This window comes from Penicillium paradoxum (genome assembly GCF_028828445.1).
Source record: "Penicillium paradoxum strain IBT 22861 chromosome Unknown utg000002l_segment0_segment0, whole genome shotgun sequence".
Lineage (NCBI taxonomy): Eukaryota > Fungi > Ascomycota > Eurotiomycetes > Eurotiales > Aspergillaceae > Penicillium > Penicillium paradoxum.
In genome coordinates, this window is record NW_026643180.1 from 805,236 (window position 1) to 819,504 (window position 14,269).

General features: G+C 47.7%; 5 protein-coding genes across 5 annotated transcripts; 1 reads left to right on the forward strand and 4 right to left on the reverse strand.

The window, feature by feature from the left end:
* Positions 1-1,403: 1,403 nt before the first annotated feature.
* On the reverse strand, positions 1,404-2,534 carry N7457_000295 (uncharacterized protein; the record flags this gene model as incomplete). Its single annotated transcript, XM_057171363.1, has 3 exons — positions 1,404-1,986; positions 2,040-2,195; positions 2,278-2,534. The coding sequence occupies 3 exons, from the start codon at positions 2,532-2,534 to the stop codon at positions 1,404-1,406; spliced, it is 996 nt and encodes a 331-aa protein (XP_057035266.1).
* Positions 2,535-3,583: 1,049 nt separating this feature from the next.
* On the reverse strand, positions 3,584-4,724 carry N7457_000296 (putative alkaline lipase; the record flags this gene model as incomplete). Its single annotated transcript, XM_057171364.1, has 6 exons — positions 3,584-3,742; positions 3,818-3,862; positions 3,917-4,287; positions 4,337-4,400; positions 4,450-4,577; positions 4,634-4,724. The coding sequence occupies 6 exons, from the start codon at positions 4,722-4,724 to the stop codon at positions 3,584-3,586; spliced, it is 858 nt and encodes a 285-aa protein (XP_057035267.1).
* A 2,905-nt stretch (positions 4,725-7,629) lies between these two features.
* Positions 7,630-10,348, reverse strand: N7457_000297 (Alkaline phosphatase-like alpha/beta/alpha; the record flags this gene model as incomplete). The annotated part of the gene is made up of 3 exons (XM_057171365.1): positions 7,630-8,209; positions 8,263-9,945; positions 9,999-10,348. The coding sequence occupies 3 exons, from the start codon at positions 10,346-10,348 to the stop codon at positions 7,630-7,632; spliced, it is 2,613 nt and encodes an 870-aa protein (XP_057035268.1).
* A 1,487-nt stretch (positions 10,349-11,835) lies between these two features.
* Positions 11,836-12,323, forward strand: N7457_000298 (Dabb family protein; the record flags this gene model as incomplete). Its single annotated transcript, XM_057171366.1, has 4 exons — positions 11,836-11,854; positions 11,919-12,005; positions 12,067-12,202; positions 12,263-12,323. 4 exons carry the CDS (start codon positions 11,836-11,838, stop codon positions 12,321-12,323), a joined length of 303 nt encoding a protein of 100 aa, XP_057035269.1.
* Positions 12,324-12,668: 345 nt separating this feature from the next.
* N7457_000299 (tRNA maturation protein LHP1) lies at positions 12,669-13,980 on the reverse strand (the record flags this gene model as incomplete). Its single annotated transcript, XM_057171367.1, has 3 exons — positions 12,669-12,768; positions 12,828-13,606; positions 13,663-13,980. 3 exons carry the CDS (start codon positions 13,978-13,980, stop codon positions 12,669-12,671), a joined length of 1,197 nt encoding a protein of 398 aa, XP_057035270.1.
* Positions 13,981-14,269: the final 289 nt, after the last annotated feature.

Sequence of the window (14,269 nt, forward strand, 5' to 3'; positions counted from 1 at the left end):
CCAGGAAGCTCGGGGTTGCAATTGCGTAAGCCTTGGGCAATTGTTGTTGGATTTTCATGCAAGAATAGAGCAGAGTATCTTGAGCAAGAGACTGGATTCGAGGAACTGGGGATATGCAAAAGATAAATAAAGCTTTTCAGCAACGTTGGGAGATCAAGTGGCAGGTTTCCGAAAGACAAGGTATAGTTCGGGCGATGTAGCGCGGCCGAATCAGCGCGCAACTCAGCCGGGTCCGAAGTCGATTGATGCGAATAAGAGAGAGTTCAAGTAAAGATTGAATGAGAATCGATTGACTTGAATATGATCAGATTTATCCGTGTCCGCGACGATGTGAAGTTCGCGACGGCGATGGGAATATTCGATTGGGTGACTTCTGTGGCCTTCTGATCAACGTGTTTCCGAGTTTTTGTTGGCGACAAGAGAACAAGTGAGTGGAAACGTATCTACTTCACTATTCAGGTATGTATGCATGACAACAGTGAAAGTATTACAGCATTGCGATGAAAAATGTTCATTTTCAACGGTAAGATGTGTTATATTAGGTACATGTACTATTGGAAGGTAGATTCGTATGCACCTGCTCAATACTCAGTTGATGTTAATTATATAGCGAGGCTTGGAGAGGACATCATCTTCTACTATGATGACCAGATATCGCCGGATATCTGAAGGATCTGCGGTACCTACATGTAGTCAATATGTTCAACAAAATGACATGTCGGTTGTTGAATATCGTGCAGGGAGCAAGGGCATAGCAATAATCACCCCTCCGGGGATTCGTGACAAGGCCAGCGAATATTCCAAGGTATTATGATAATCTAGCAAAATTGGGGCCCGCATCGAGTATTACTACGGAATTGAGCTGCGAACGGCTTTCCGGCTAGGTAGTTTGAGGGGGCCAAGTTTTTTTCTTCATTTCTGTTTATCATCACCATCGGGGCATCTGCTCGAAAATTGGGCTTTGCAAATAATGAAACATCGCCGGCTTAAATGGCAAAGAGACGAAACCTGATCAGCGTGGCAAGATGATCGAAGCAGTAAACCAAGTACAGCTCGGATCATGAAAGACCGCGTCTGCAAAAGCCTGGCTCTGTCAAAAGAGTGTGGAGTGGTCCAACGCAAGACACCGGACGCAATAAATTCCATTAAAAATGAATATAGTCGGTTCTGTAAACCAAAATGACGGCCAACCTCGAGAGAAGCGAAGGTCAAGCTCCTGTCAAAGCAAAGAAGGGGGGCAGTGCAATTTCGTTGTTAATGTGCCATTCTGGTTGTTGGAAAATCCATGCCTCCTTTCTTCAATTTCAAAATTCCAGTTGCTCGATCAAATAAATAGCAAATGTTACAACCCTTTAGAAAAATCTCGAGGGTCGCCTGGTGCTAGTAGACACGAATGTAAGCACTTAAGGCTCGAGTTCGAAGGAATAGTCAGCAGTAAAAGAGGGACATGAAGGAATCGAAGGCGAGGAGAAAGGAGAATTGGGATCGTACCGCAGCTCCGCGATGTCGTCCATGTGGTTGCACATTGCAACAAACAGATCGAAGAACAACTTGCCTCCTTCTTCCATCTCCATCTGCAAAGTACCGCTGCTCTTAAAGGTCTTGCGACTGCGGATAATAAGAGCCAGGTAATGAGCCCGCAGTCGAGAATCAGACTCAGGGGTGTTGTCATATGCATATCGAGCAGAGCGCAAGATCACGTCGACTGGAATGCCACTCTGGAGACCCTGCTTTCGCAGGGCAAGACGCTTGAGTTCTTCCAAGCCGTACTTGTCAGCAGCACAGTACACCGCCGTGTCTCGGAGCACGAGATCTCCCACTCCGGAGTGGAACATTGTCGCCTCGCTCGACCCACGGCCACCGGTTTGATTGATATCCTGGGCATTCTCGAGCGACCGGGAATTTCTACCCTTGCCATGCAACAAGCGAGGGAAGTAATCGCCCTTGTACAGAAACTCAAGAATGCACGATAGAATCTCGGGTTGTCTATTTCAGCGATAAGCCTTGAGTTCATCAAGTAAGGAAGAGTTAGATCTCACTCGTCAGTCAAGGTTAGTTGCTTTGTACCGTCTTCCTGGAACTGATCCTTTAGAGCAGTGCTGAAGAACGGCGACGCAGACAGGACGTCTTCGTGGGCGGCAAAGAGACGTTGATCGCGGCCAACAATCATCGTGATGATAGGGCTGGTCAGAGGACTATAGACAAATATTATCAGCACTTGGGATCGATGTCGTAAAGTTGATAGAAGATATAGCTTCAATTTCCTAAATTACACACCTTCCCATTGAGGGACTTTCTGCTTTCTGCTTCATCTTCTCCTTTACCAGCTCGTCGTATTGCTTCTTGACAACCTTGACGGTTTTCCCCGCCCGGTCCTTGGATACGAAGGAGCGCTTGAACATAACGGCACAATTGAGCCCTATTGCCAAGATATGACCATGGAGGACTCCGAAAAGCGATGGGATAAACTTGTAGTTATCAGAAGGAATGATACGAGTTGGTCGAAAGATTGACTGATTGACGCTGCGGATCATGCACACGAAGCATGTAAGTCTTGGAAGCTCCCCACAGAACTAGTTCCCTCGGGTCTTAATCAAAAGACGAGGAATACGCGGTTCTGGGATGACTTTGCATTCGAGAATCTGGAATGACTCTCTTAGCGAACAGTTATCGACTCCGGCAGGCGTGGAAGGAAAGAAAAAAAAGAACAGACATTGGAAAGAGGGGATTTAAATACGGGGGTCAGGTGATACCAAATGTGACTGAATACAAAGCCACCTGCTCAGTGAGGCTCAGAGAGAATGCTGGGTGGCTGATCCTCCTGCACAGCTGCGCAGCTGCATATGATGGCGCTAAATTCTCACGTCAGATTGGTCGCCAGGGATGTGCTTGCGGAGGTTTCTGAGGACAGTTTAAAACCTCTTAGGAATTCTCTATATATTTTATATCTTCTTCTTTCTTTTTCTTTTCAATGCTTAGCCCTGTTGGGTTCACTCCTTCGGCTAGAGAGTGGAAAGAAATATCAAACATAATGTCGAGTATGAATTTTGGAGATGCGGATGGGAGGCTACATACATCACCATGTTTGTTATACTTCATTCTTTCGTGTAGTCCAACTCTAGCAGGTACCCTTTATCCGTGATATCAAACCTTCCAAGCTTCACATTGTATGCCAAAGCGTGTTTTTATTTCAGTTTCTAGGGTGATTCATTCTTAGGGCAAATCTTGCATCATTTTGGTGGGCCAAACAATCATTATATGCGCTAGATAAGAAGCTCCAATAAGATCTTAAAGGTGTTGGGACTATCTCTTATGGCCCTGATATGGTATATCTATGCTTTACTTATTAATTTGACAGGCTATTATGGCTGGGGAGGTCAACTTCCATAAAACATATTTAGTAGCATTGATACTATCGATCATGTTGAATGACCAACTATCTGATAGACAAGCTAGATCACAAGCCTCTGATTATTTCTCTCGCCTGCAAGAGAGATTACCCGAGGTCGCTTTCTCCATATCAAACGTGATCAATCAAGCTCACGTAAATCCATCATCGGTTTGGAGCATCCGGTTTCTAGACTCACAGCAGAGAGATACAACCAGCAGCACCCATAGTAATTCCAAAGCTTTGGAAGTGTCCAGCAGTAACACTGTACATACCATTGCCCGCAGAGCAAGATCTGTCTCGCTGGCCCTCACACCTGACACAGGTGGCTCGCAAACCAGAGCTATAGTACTCCTGTCCAGTCACGTTTGGTAAGCAACCAAATATTTTCGAGGTAGTGTATCAAAGGGCTTAGTTGAAATAACTCACGGTTCCATAGTGCTCAAAATTGTAAAGCGCGCTCACATACATGTTCTGTGAATACGGTTAGCACATGAAATATACCATGCAGTTCAACCAATGGCTTACTGGGACACCGTCAGCGATGTTGTTTCCGCGGTTTAGAGTACCACTCTGCGAGCCAGCAAAGCTCGCCCAGGCAGCATTGCCAATGGGGAAGGCAGCTAGAGCATTGCTAGTGAGTTCCTTGTCCGGGAAGTTCTGCGCTAGGGCAACGTGAGAAATGTATGTCAAGGACCCGCCGAGGGAGTGGCCGGTTGCCTCCAGAGTGTAGTCTGGGTACTTCGCAATGAGGGATTTGACCTCGGCAATGACTTCATTGTGAACGGCAGACCAAGGCCTGTTAATACCCCTCATTATCTTCACTCCAGAAGGGAAGGTCACGCCCGAAAGTGAGGGTGTGACAAGAGCAGTGTCGATGTCATTTAAGATATCAGTCACTGGGTCGATTAGTATAATGTAATCATAGAAACAGATATGAGATCGTACTGGAAGTTGATCCTCTCATGACGACCGAGATCTTTTTCTTGTCCTTGGAGTATCCGATGTATCCCTAAGAAGATCAGTCATTTGCTAGGTCATAGATGGGACATTATGCCTACATTGGTGTCGGTCAGCATGTCATAGATAGTCTTGGTGATAGTAACATCGAAGGCCTTCCCAATGCAACCACTATAGGCAGCGGAAGAAAGTTGTGCGGCACGGCGCAGATCAGGGAAAGCGGAGGGCGCTTGAAAGTATGTTAGAATCCGGCGAAAAAAATATATCTCGACGAAGTTGACATACCCGAAGTTGCCCTCGACTCCAAAATGGGAGTTGAAACGGCCTGAGAAATCAGGGCGACTCCTACCAACAAAGATTGGTAATTGAACAACATCTTGCAATTGGAAAGATAAGTTGAGAATAAGAGAAGGCTTTTTGTATGCTCAGAAGGTCTGAGTGGATCTTATTTTTGGAGATTCTGGATGAAAAGAAGAAAACAGTCGCGGATCATGTTGCTGTTTAAATATATCGCGAATCCCCCAATTTCTTCCTTTCCACATTGTCATTGTATTCGAGTACCGCATGCCGAGGAAGATGCTAATGCCCGCCAAGCTAGTTGTTTCGGAGGTGATGTTTCAAACGGGCAATCGAGAGTCTCAAGCCAAGACATCGTGATGCACGCTAGATGTGCCAATAACTCTTTGGGGAAATATCCGTCCGGATATTTTTCAGGGTCTCCTTGGTCTGATGATTCTAGTGTCGTGAAAGACAAGAGCTGTGTCATCTGGAGTTTCAAAACTTATAGGATCTTCTAAATCCACGACAAGAGTATGCCAAATTCGAGGGTCTCATTTCATCTCTTCATACCTCAGCTGGATATCACCATGCTCTATAATTGCACTGGGGACAACCATAATCCCAGGTTGCCAATCCTAAAAAAGCCCGGCGTTGAGGATAGAAAATTTGCGGGGAAATTAGTGTTGTGGCGTTGTATCAACGGATCCATGGATAGCCCTCGGGACCAATCTTCAAGGTTTGAAGCCAATTCCAACAACCTCGGTGTTCTTTGCATTCGGGATATATCAAAGCTTGGACCGTTTTATTCACGGCAGTTGTCGAATATCCCTTTTATTTTACATAATAGACACCTAGCCCATAACGTGTCAAATAGGGCAATCGATCATTGAATTAGAATTCAGGGACACGCCGTACCCGTTTCGAGCAAGTCTTTACTATCTGCTCGTAAAATAAAAGTCTACTGACTAACAGATAGGTAGTATCATCTTCCAAAAATCAAGTTTCTATATGTTCTATGCAACATTTGGCCTTTAAAAATGTGCCGAAGTATGTAATGACGCCTGCCCTACCGCATTTCGTTATTGGCCACCGGAATTATAGACTTTTTGTATAGGCTCCGACTAGTTCCGACTTACATATATGCAGTAACATTTATACAGATTTGTAAAGGATCATGGGCCGCTGTCGATCAGTATGAAGATACATGACTGAAGCCACCGGCACTTCAGCGTTCGGTAGTTGAGAACCGAGGTGCTTGGCTTTGCGGGGTTGTAGGTCTAATTAGATTTTGCAAGATGTGAGATAGATCGATAGAGGTCTGCAGCCGTGGATGCAGAAGACTATTCTAATTCGGGTGATTCTGCCGAACCATCACCTGCAGGCTCTCACGCAACTGTGGTCATATACCGTTCTGCCTACATCTCTGCAGGTGGTTCTTACTGGTGTATGGGATGCCATACTTGCCAGGGCCAAACTGGATGACTTGCTCTCCTTCCTCTATATTCCATTTTCCCATCCGTTTGGTTCATTCAACACTGATTTATTGTCCTTACAGATAGTCTATAGGTTTTCATGGGATCTTGATATCGAGCTCAAGGTTGTTCAAAATAGTCCCAAAATTCAGATCAAGAAAGCCAGTTCCACAGGGAGAGATAATGTATAGCAAGTTCCAAAATTCCAAACCTAATTACCCACTTCAGGCTATATGAAACACATACCTCGGCCCCCGTCGACCAAGAAATATATAGTTAATCATCGGGTTCCAAGGCTAGGTGTCTTCAAATATTGTTTACATACAAGACACAAGGTCTGTGCAGGGCGGGGAAAAGCATTGGCGACCGGGAAAGGCGATCTAGCACCCGGTCGATCCCCTCAGTATTGACACTGAAGACTCTATCTCGGTAAATTTCCAAATCTAGACCCAACCTTCTCGGATAAATCGTTACAATTTCCGCTCAGATCGCCTAATGAGACGGAACAAATCCATTGATTGGATAGATACTAGCTTACTCCGCTCCAAACCAGAGGACAGACACTAAAATTCCAGCCTTGTCTGTGCTTGTTTTAGCCCAAGACAAAGACAAACACACCCCAAGGCAATGTCGGACCAAAAGAAAATGTCTAGTTGAGAACCTTCAAACGGCCGAACTTGGTGGGAATTATTTGGGGCGCGACTCTTTTCAGCTGTCTAGCTCATAAAATAAAGTGATCTCTTCGTCACTCTGTAGTAAAATGAGGTCTCGTGTGATATGCTGTTAGGCTACACTTTGCAAGGAACGAAGACCGCTGTGGTAGCCACCTGGGCAGACTCATGGAACACCGACGGAGCTTACAGGCAGACAGCCAATCACAGCTCGCAAACTAAAAAGGTTGCTGTGTGGGGGCCGTCGATCTAGACCTAATCAGGAAAGGTGGTTTTTAGTGTGACTGCAAACACTTCGGGGACCAGGAGCAACCGAATGACGAGAAGCGAGAGAAAGTCTCACTTCTTTCACGCTCGCCCTATAAGGTATGGGCAGATGAAGACATCGATATAGCTTTGTAGACTATGATTAACACCTGCTTTTTCCGGTATTTTTATTACTCCCAATGTTGACTTGACCACTTATATACTCCCATTCTATCTCCCATTTCATCTCACTATACCGAGACTAGGACTATTATCTTCAGCAAATCGAACTAAGAATGGTATTATTGTAGGTGAGATGAAAAGAGTCACCTGCCTATTTCGGAAGTATTAAAACACAAATTGATGGTCTTCTTGGCAGTTTCATCCCTTGGGAAATCAAGAACGTGAGACCATCACTCAGTGCATCGTATCACGAGCGATGCTGTGCGTAAACCATCGCACGGCGTTATATATACAATGAATTCCGGAACATTTCCGGCAGAGTTGTTCGCCTCTCAGCGGGTATCTCCACGAAATGACATCAAAAAGACGTCAGATACAAGAACTGGAGTTTCGCGTCTTCTGCCACTAGTAAAATCTATGAACTTCAAGATTAATTCGAGTCCTCGGGGCTGTATTTCCAGCGCCGGTGGTTCTCTGCAATCCACCACTGGGAGACATGGGCTGCCTCGCTCAGCCACCTTGCAGCCTCGGAACCGTGGCGTGTCTGCACAGCATCGAAAAGAGATGTGATATCTGTGTCTTCATCCGGTTCAAACTCAAGTGGATCGTTGACAACATTCGTGAATCGCCACGGAGCATCGGAGATGAGCGGCACGACTAGACGGTAAGGCTTCGCGGCGGCTCGCAGGGAGATCCACGTTCCTCCAGGGTTCATTGTGGAGACATGCCATTCTTGCTTTTTGTCTTGCTCGGGAATGAGCGGGCGCAGCAGCGACTGGCCCTGGTACAAGGGGAGCAGGTCCTTGAGGACCTTCATCGAACCTTCGTTGACAGAAGAGGTTTCGATGAGAAGATCAAGGATTGAGGGGAGCATTTGAGTTGAAAGAACGGCGTCGCTTATTTCAACCTGTGGCAGCTTGGGGTGGGCCAGTAGTAGGGGAACGTGGAAACTGGCAACGTGGGGGTCGTGGTTGGCCGTGATACCGCCGTCATTTGGAAGGGAGAGGCCACTGAAAGAAAGTTAGCTGAAAGTCTCCGCAGATTGCAACTGGCTAGGACTTACTGGTCCCCTGCCATAACAAGCAAAGTCTCATCGGCAACTCCGGCTTCGTTGATTATCTCAAGGATGTCGGCTAGCCACGCGTCCTGATAGGCGATAGTGTTTAGGTACCGGTTGATTTTCTCGTTCCACCCGAATGTATTCCCAAGGAAATCCTCATATTCACCAGGTTTGAACCACGGAGTATGGGTATTGTGAGTAAGATGCGCGAGAAATAGGCGAGTGTTAGTGTTCTTGGCAGACTCAAAGGCATCCCGGATATAGTTCTTCAATGTATGATCCGGGTGGCCATATTTCTGCTCCTCTTCTGGCTCTTCTGGGATGTATATAGCACCGCCTTCGTTGATTGTTTCCTTGTTCGTGATATCTTTGAATCCCATGGCAGGATTAAGCTCTGTCTGGTGGTCATAGGTGCCGTAGTGAGACTGCATCCACATAGGGTGCCATGGCCAGGACGTCCAATCATCTGTTTGGTTGGTGATGTTTGGTTGGTGGTTCAATGCTTCGAATATGTGGGGTAAGCAAGGCTGGTAAATATCATGCAAGTACTCGAGGTTGTTTTGGACAGCAATGGGGTTCACGCCGCACATAGTGCCTGTAATACTCTTCATCGTGTAGGTACCAGATGTATAAGCATTTTTGGCGCTGATACTACCATAGGGCTTCGGTCGATCTGTGTCCTCTTTGAACCCGGTCTCAAATCCAGACAACATTTCGGCTGTCCGCGTCAGGTTCGACAGTCTATCCAGAATCTCCTCTGGAATTTGACCGTCATGAGAGTCTTTGACGTGCTTCATTATATAAGAGTCAGAGCGGAAAGGGAACACATCTTGTCGATTGCTCTCTAACTTGATGAGAATAACATGTTTAATCTTCAAATCGCCGCTATGGAGAACATCACGTATGGAGTCCAAAATGTTATTTTGGAGATTTGGGATGTGTAAAGGATCTTTGGCCGGGTTATAGTGCTCATATAGGTGGTCCTTGAGCGCAGTTTGATTTAAGTGGTTCATCTGGAAGGGAGACCAATCGGGCAAGGCTTCAGACGAGCCGTTCGCACGTAACCATTCGAATGTCGGGAATGTGTGCAAAGCGGTGCGGCCTTCTAGCCAGCTGAAGTCACCAGGTAACGAGGACACACTCCCCTGGGCGGACCTAAAAAAGAGTCCAGCGAACGGCGCAAGAGGTAGCGACGTGGCAATATAGCTGTAAACCATATCGCTCGGGCGAATGCAACGGAGGAAGACTAATGTTATAGTGCACACTATAACGACGACCCGCTTCGCGAGCGAGCGACTTTTCTGTTGGGGCGGGGGGTGGAGTGTGTCCAGAAGTTCTACGGAGTCGCTGTCATCACCGACATCAAAGTCATCGATTGCAATTTCCTCGTATGTCTCTGGATCTGGGAGGTCGTGCTTTTTTCGGCGGAAGCAACCAAAGGCCGCAGACAACAATGAACCCCAGAGCTGCAAGAAAGCTGCGGTAGCGCGGGATAAATATGGCGTGGCAAAGTGCGCCGCGACAAAAACGCCTGCGTCAACGAGAATAGCGACAGCCAAGGCGGAGATAACAAGCAGGAAAGAGGGGCTTTTCTTGTGGAAGCCACTTGATTTCCGCCAATGGATTTCCATGCCTATATTCACATAATAAGAGATGTTGGCAGATACCATCGATGAGGCATATAGACTAGGACTGAGTTAGCAATTGGTGCGTTATCCACAAATCCAACGATAACCTACGTCAACAATACCATGGTCACCGCCGCTATGTCTCGAGTAGTTCGCCATCGGTACGATCGCGCCAAACTGCGCGCGAGCAGAATGAGAATGATATCGGCGAAAAAGAAAGTGGGACCCCAGCCGAAAAGGGCTGGAATCGTCAACGATGTGAGATGGACGAGAATATGGAAGACTTTCGACAACCCGAGAGAGATGAAAATGACTGAAAATAGATATGCGCGGTACTTTGTCCAGCCATGATCAATATATAGTTGAGGAGATCTAGCAAAGGCCAGGGCAAAGATAGCTGCTTCCCCAAGCTTCCCCCAAAGCCGCCGGGGAAGATCTCCTTGCCATGAAGATTTCATCATACACAAAGTCCGGAATGTGGGCCGTCAAACCATGTGAGAATGTGCCGAGCTGAGGAAACAGAATTTCCCCGCGACCATGCGAGACGCAATGCAGATATGAAAGAGGAAAACAATAGGGCTGAGTGAGAATAACGCAAAGAACAGGAGAACACGCAATCTAAAAAATCAGTACGCAGGGTCCAAACGGGGACCAGCACACTTGCGGTGGCAGCCTTACTCCACTTCCCACACGTGTGGACACATGTTTTCTCTGGTGTAGGATCAGCATCGTGAGGGCCATTGTCATAGGGCAGACGGATATCCTAATCTGATACTCCGACCCCGGAGCCCCCGCTGGGCGACTCGTGCCAAGGCGACTAAAATAGCAGGTGGGCACGCGATTCCAATGAGTGTCTTCTAAATGGCGTCCAAAATGGGAAGCTTGGAACCTTTTGACAGCTCATCGGAGCATTTGAATCGGCCATTTGATAGCAATGTGAGATCTCATATGTATGTAGTCTAGAGATGCATATACAGCATGTCCCGCACAAAATCTCCGAATCGAGGTGTTAGTGGGCGTTGTCTTGGCGCAAGACGCGTACCCCCGAACGGATTAACGTTACGCCCCATCCTGCCCCATTCGGCCCCATCCTCCTCCTCTCCTCGTCATTCGTCAATTGGCAATCCGGTTTAGTGCTATGGGGGAACATATGCAACATAAACGATCTGTTTATCAATAATGGCGAATACGAGATCAATAAGTCCATATTCAGGCCACACCATTGAGCACCACATGTCAGCTCAGCTGCAAGCTTCGTTGCGGCTGTGATTGTTGTTCGTTCCTTCAAACATATAAGCTCGGGACGCTTCAAAAAATAGGTGGCATGTTGGTAAAAGGGCCCTTGGAATTACTTTGGTTGTCTGTCACGTTGGATGCGCCTTTAATGAGGCCTTGAGGGCGTTCGATACCTCGTGGCCGAGGTTCTTTAGATTCCATGGAGCTTTGATCGTTATCATTCTGATGGAGCCCCTGGTTAAGCTGATCTTTACCTTGGTCTTTGTATATGTAAGGATTTGATAGAACACTAGGAAGGTTACATACCAATTGCAAGAGGTGAATGTCTCAAATATCAGTATGAAAGTATCAAAGAATGAAAGTGGTCTGGATTACTTATACGGGTTGATAGTCAAAAAGGACTCCGAGTATAGCAGCTAATAACGGTTAGCTGGGTTGGATATAGTTACGGCGAAACTAAATGGTAGCCTAGTTTGTACTACTGTAAAAGGAAAACACAGAAATATAATTTTTCGGTTATGATGCATGCAAATCAATTGATCCAGTATGCCATCGTGATATATGGCCAAAGTATCGGACGTAGTAGATGTAGTGCGCCGAGCCATCGGACATGCGCCGATAACCTCACCCCGCCCAGGGACCATGATGACACAACCACCAGGTCTTCTAGATATCACTCGTACATCTATTTTCCCCGAAAAAAGCCGCTAAAATGCCAGTCTACCATATCGGTGAGTATGATGGAGTCGAATTTCGAAGAGACATGAAGAGCTGTGATCACTAATCGGACCCAAGTCCTCTTCCGCCTTAAGCCTGGTGTCACCCCGGCTCAGATCGCTGCCTGGAAGGAGGCATCCCAGGGGATGGTTGGGAAGATACCTGGTTAGTAGGAGCTTAAAGTGCACATCAAGACAACTGCTCATCTATCTATTTCTGTCAATAGGGCTGCAATCGATTCAGAACGGTGCCCCACTGCCGATTTCCATTCCCCGTGCCAAGGGCTTCGACATGGGTCTGGTTGCTGTGCTAGAGACGGCTGAGCATGTTACCACCTATGCGATACACCCGGCTCACCTGGAGTAAGTTTTATTTTGCCACTGAGTTGAGTATTATCGTGTGTTGTGGCTGACGGTTTGAAGGGTTCATAAAATGCGGGAGGAGCTCTGCGAGGATACTTTGGCATATGATCTAGAATTCTAGGTGTTTAGCATAGGTAATAATATGTATGCTAGGATGGATGTCCAACGAGATTCTCATTGTAGAAATAGTGTTGAGAACTGTTTGTTCAAACGTCTCATTTGTACATATCAGACATCAGGCCCCGGGGAATCGTAACCGCCGAGGTGCCTAGTCAACCCGTAGATGCTCGTAATGAAATGACATAAACGCCGAGAAAAGATTCACCTCTATGAAAGAACCGGAACATAGAGGGCAGGTCGGATCTCTAATCCGTAATACTTTTGAATCCCGCCCATTCACCGACCCACAGAACAGGAATTAAAGAACACAAAACAAGATATTTCAATCTGCGAAAGCTGGATACCATTACTCCTTGGCATCCACCTTCTTGGCGGGGTGGTCGCCACCGTTGGCACCCTCATCCTCGCGGGAGCGCTTCTGGGTGCTCTGCACAACGGGGACACCGCTAGAATTACAAGTCAGTCAAAGTTGTCTCACAGCGAATATGAATTGGGTTTCACTTACCGAGAATCCTTCTGGGCCTCACGAGGAGCTTGAGCACCATTTTGCTGGTCCTCAGTGCGACGCTCGCGCCAGTCACGGTCATTGCGGTCACGGCCGTCACGGCCACCACGGCCACGGCCACCACCACGTCCACGTCCACCGCGACCACCACGGCCACCACGGCCGCCACGGCCGCCGCGACCACCACTGTTGCGGGCGTTGGAGGGGAAGACCTTGCCGTTCTTGATCTCCTCGACCTTCTCATCGCAGTACTCCTTCTTGCTCTTGTAGGTCAAGTCCTGGTCCTTCCACTGGGGCTTCTTCTCCAGGGCAAGGAAAGTCTTCTGCAGCTCCTCGGAGGCAAACTCAACAAAGATGCTGCCCTTGAAGGTCTTGTCGATGGTGCGGCGCAAACGGATGGCGTTTGTGGGACCGAAGGGGGCGAAGAGGGCCTCAATGTCGAGCTGGGTAGTGGCCTCTTCTTCACCGAAGCCGAAGCCCTTAACGTAGATGGAGCGGGCCATGGAGGCATCCTCGAAGACCTTGACAGACTTGGAGTCGTGGTCGTTCACGGACTCGGGAAGAGGGACCTTGCGCTTGACGGCAGTGTCGTTATCGGTCAGCTCGACCTTCTCAGCGGTCTTAAGAGCCTCGACGATCGCGCTGAAGGGTTGGAAGCGGCGCATGCGCTTGAAAGAGTGGAGGAGCTCAAGGGGGACGGCGTTGTTAGCGCTGCCGCCAACCTTGGAGAGAAGGAACTTGTCCATGGGGAGGTTAGAGTCGGAGAAGTAGAATTCGACCTAGTATGTGCGCATTAATTAAGGCCCAATATGTGAGTTTTTTTTCGCGACCATACCTGCTTGCGGATCTCCTCAGGGTCGTCGGTAACCTCCTGGTTGGAGGGGTCGAACTTGGCGTTGTTCTTGCGAGGGCCATTGCGGCCATCGCGCTGGAAGCTGCGGAACTCGCGCTTCTCGGTCTCGGGCTCAGTGGCCTTTTCCTCAGCCTTCTCAGACTTCTCGCCGAGCTTAGCAGCTGCGGCGATAATGCGGGCTTCTTCCTCATCCTGAGCGGGCTGCTCGGCAGCGCCACCCTCCTTCAGCTCAGCGAGCACATTCTGGACATCCTTCTCAGCCTCGGCGTTGACAACGGGGGGGTTCTGTTCTTCGGCCATAATTGCGAATTGTGTGTGGAGACTGTTTCGAAAAAAAACGAAAAAGAGATGATAAGCAAAAGACTCGACGGATTCGACGCGACGGGACAGGGTGAGTCAGAAAAAAAGCAGAAAGTGAGCAACGGGTTGGATGGGATTTAAATATCAAGCGCATGCATATGGTGAAAATACCTTTATAGATCGATCAATGCGCTATTCAAAATGCTATTGCGCTTGTGACAATAGGATCGCAGCGGGGAGGATCTGGGAATTTTTTTTGAGCTCCATTCATGCCTGAGGCACAAATGTC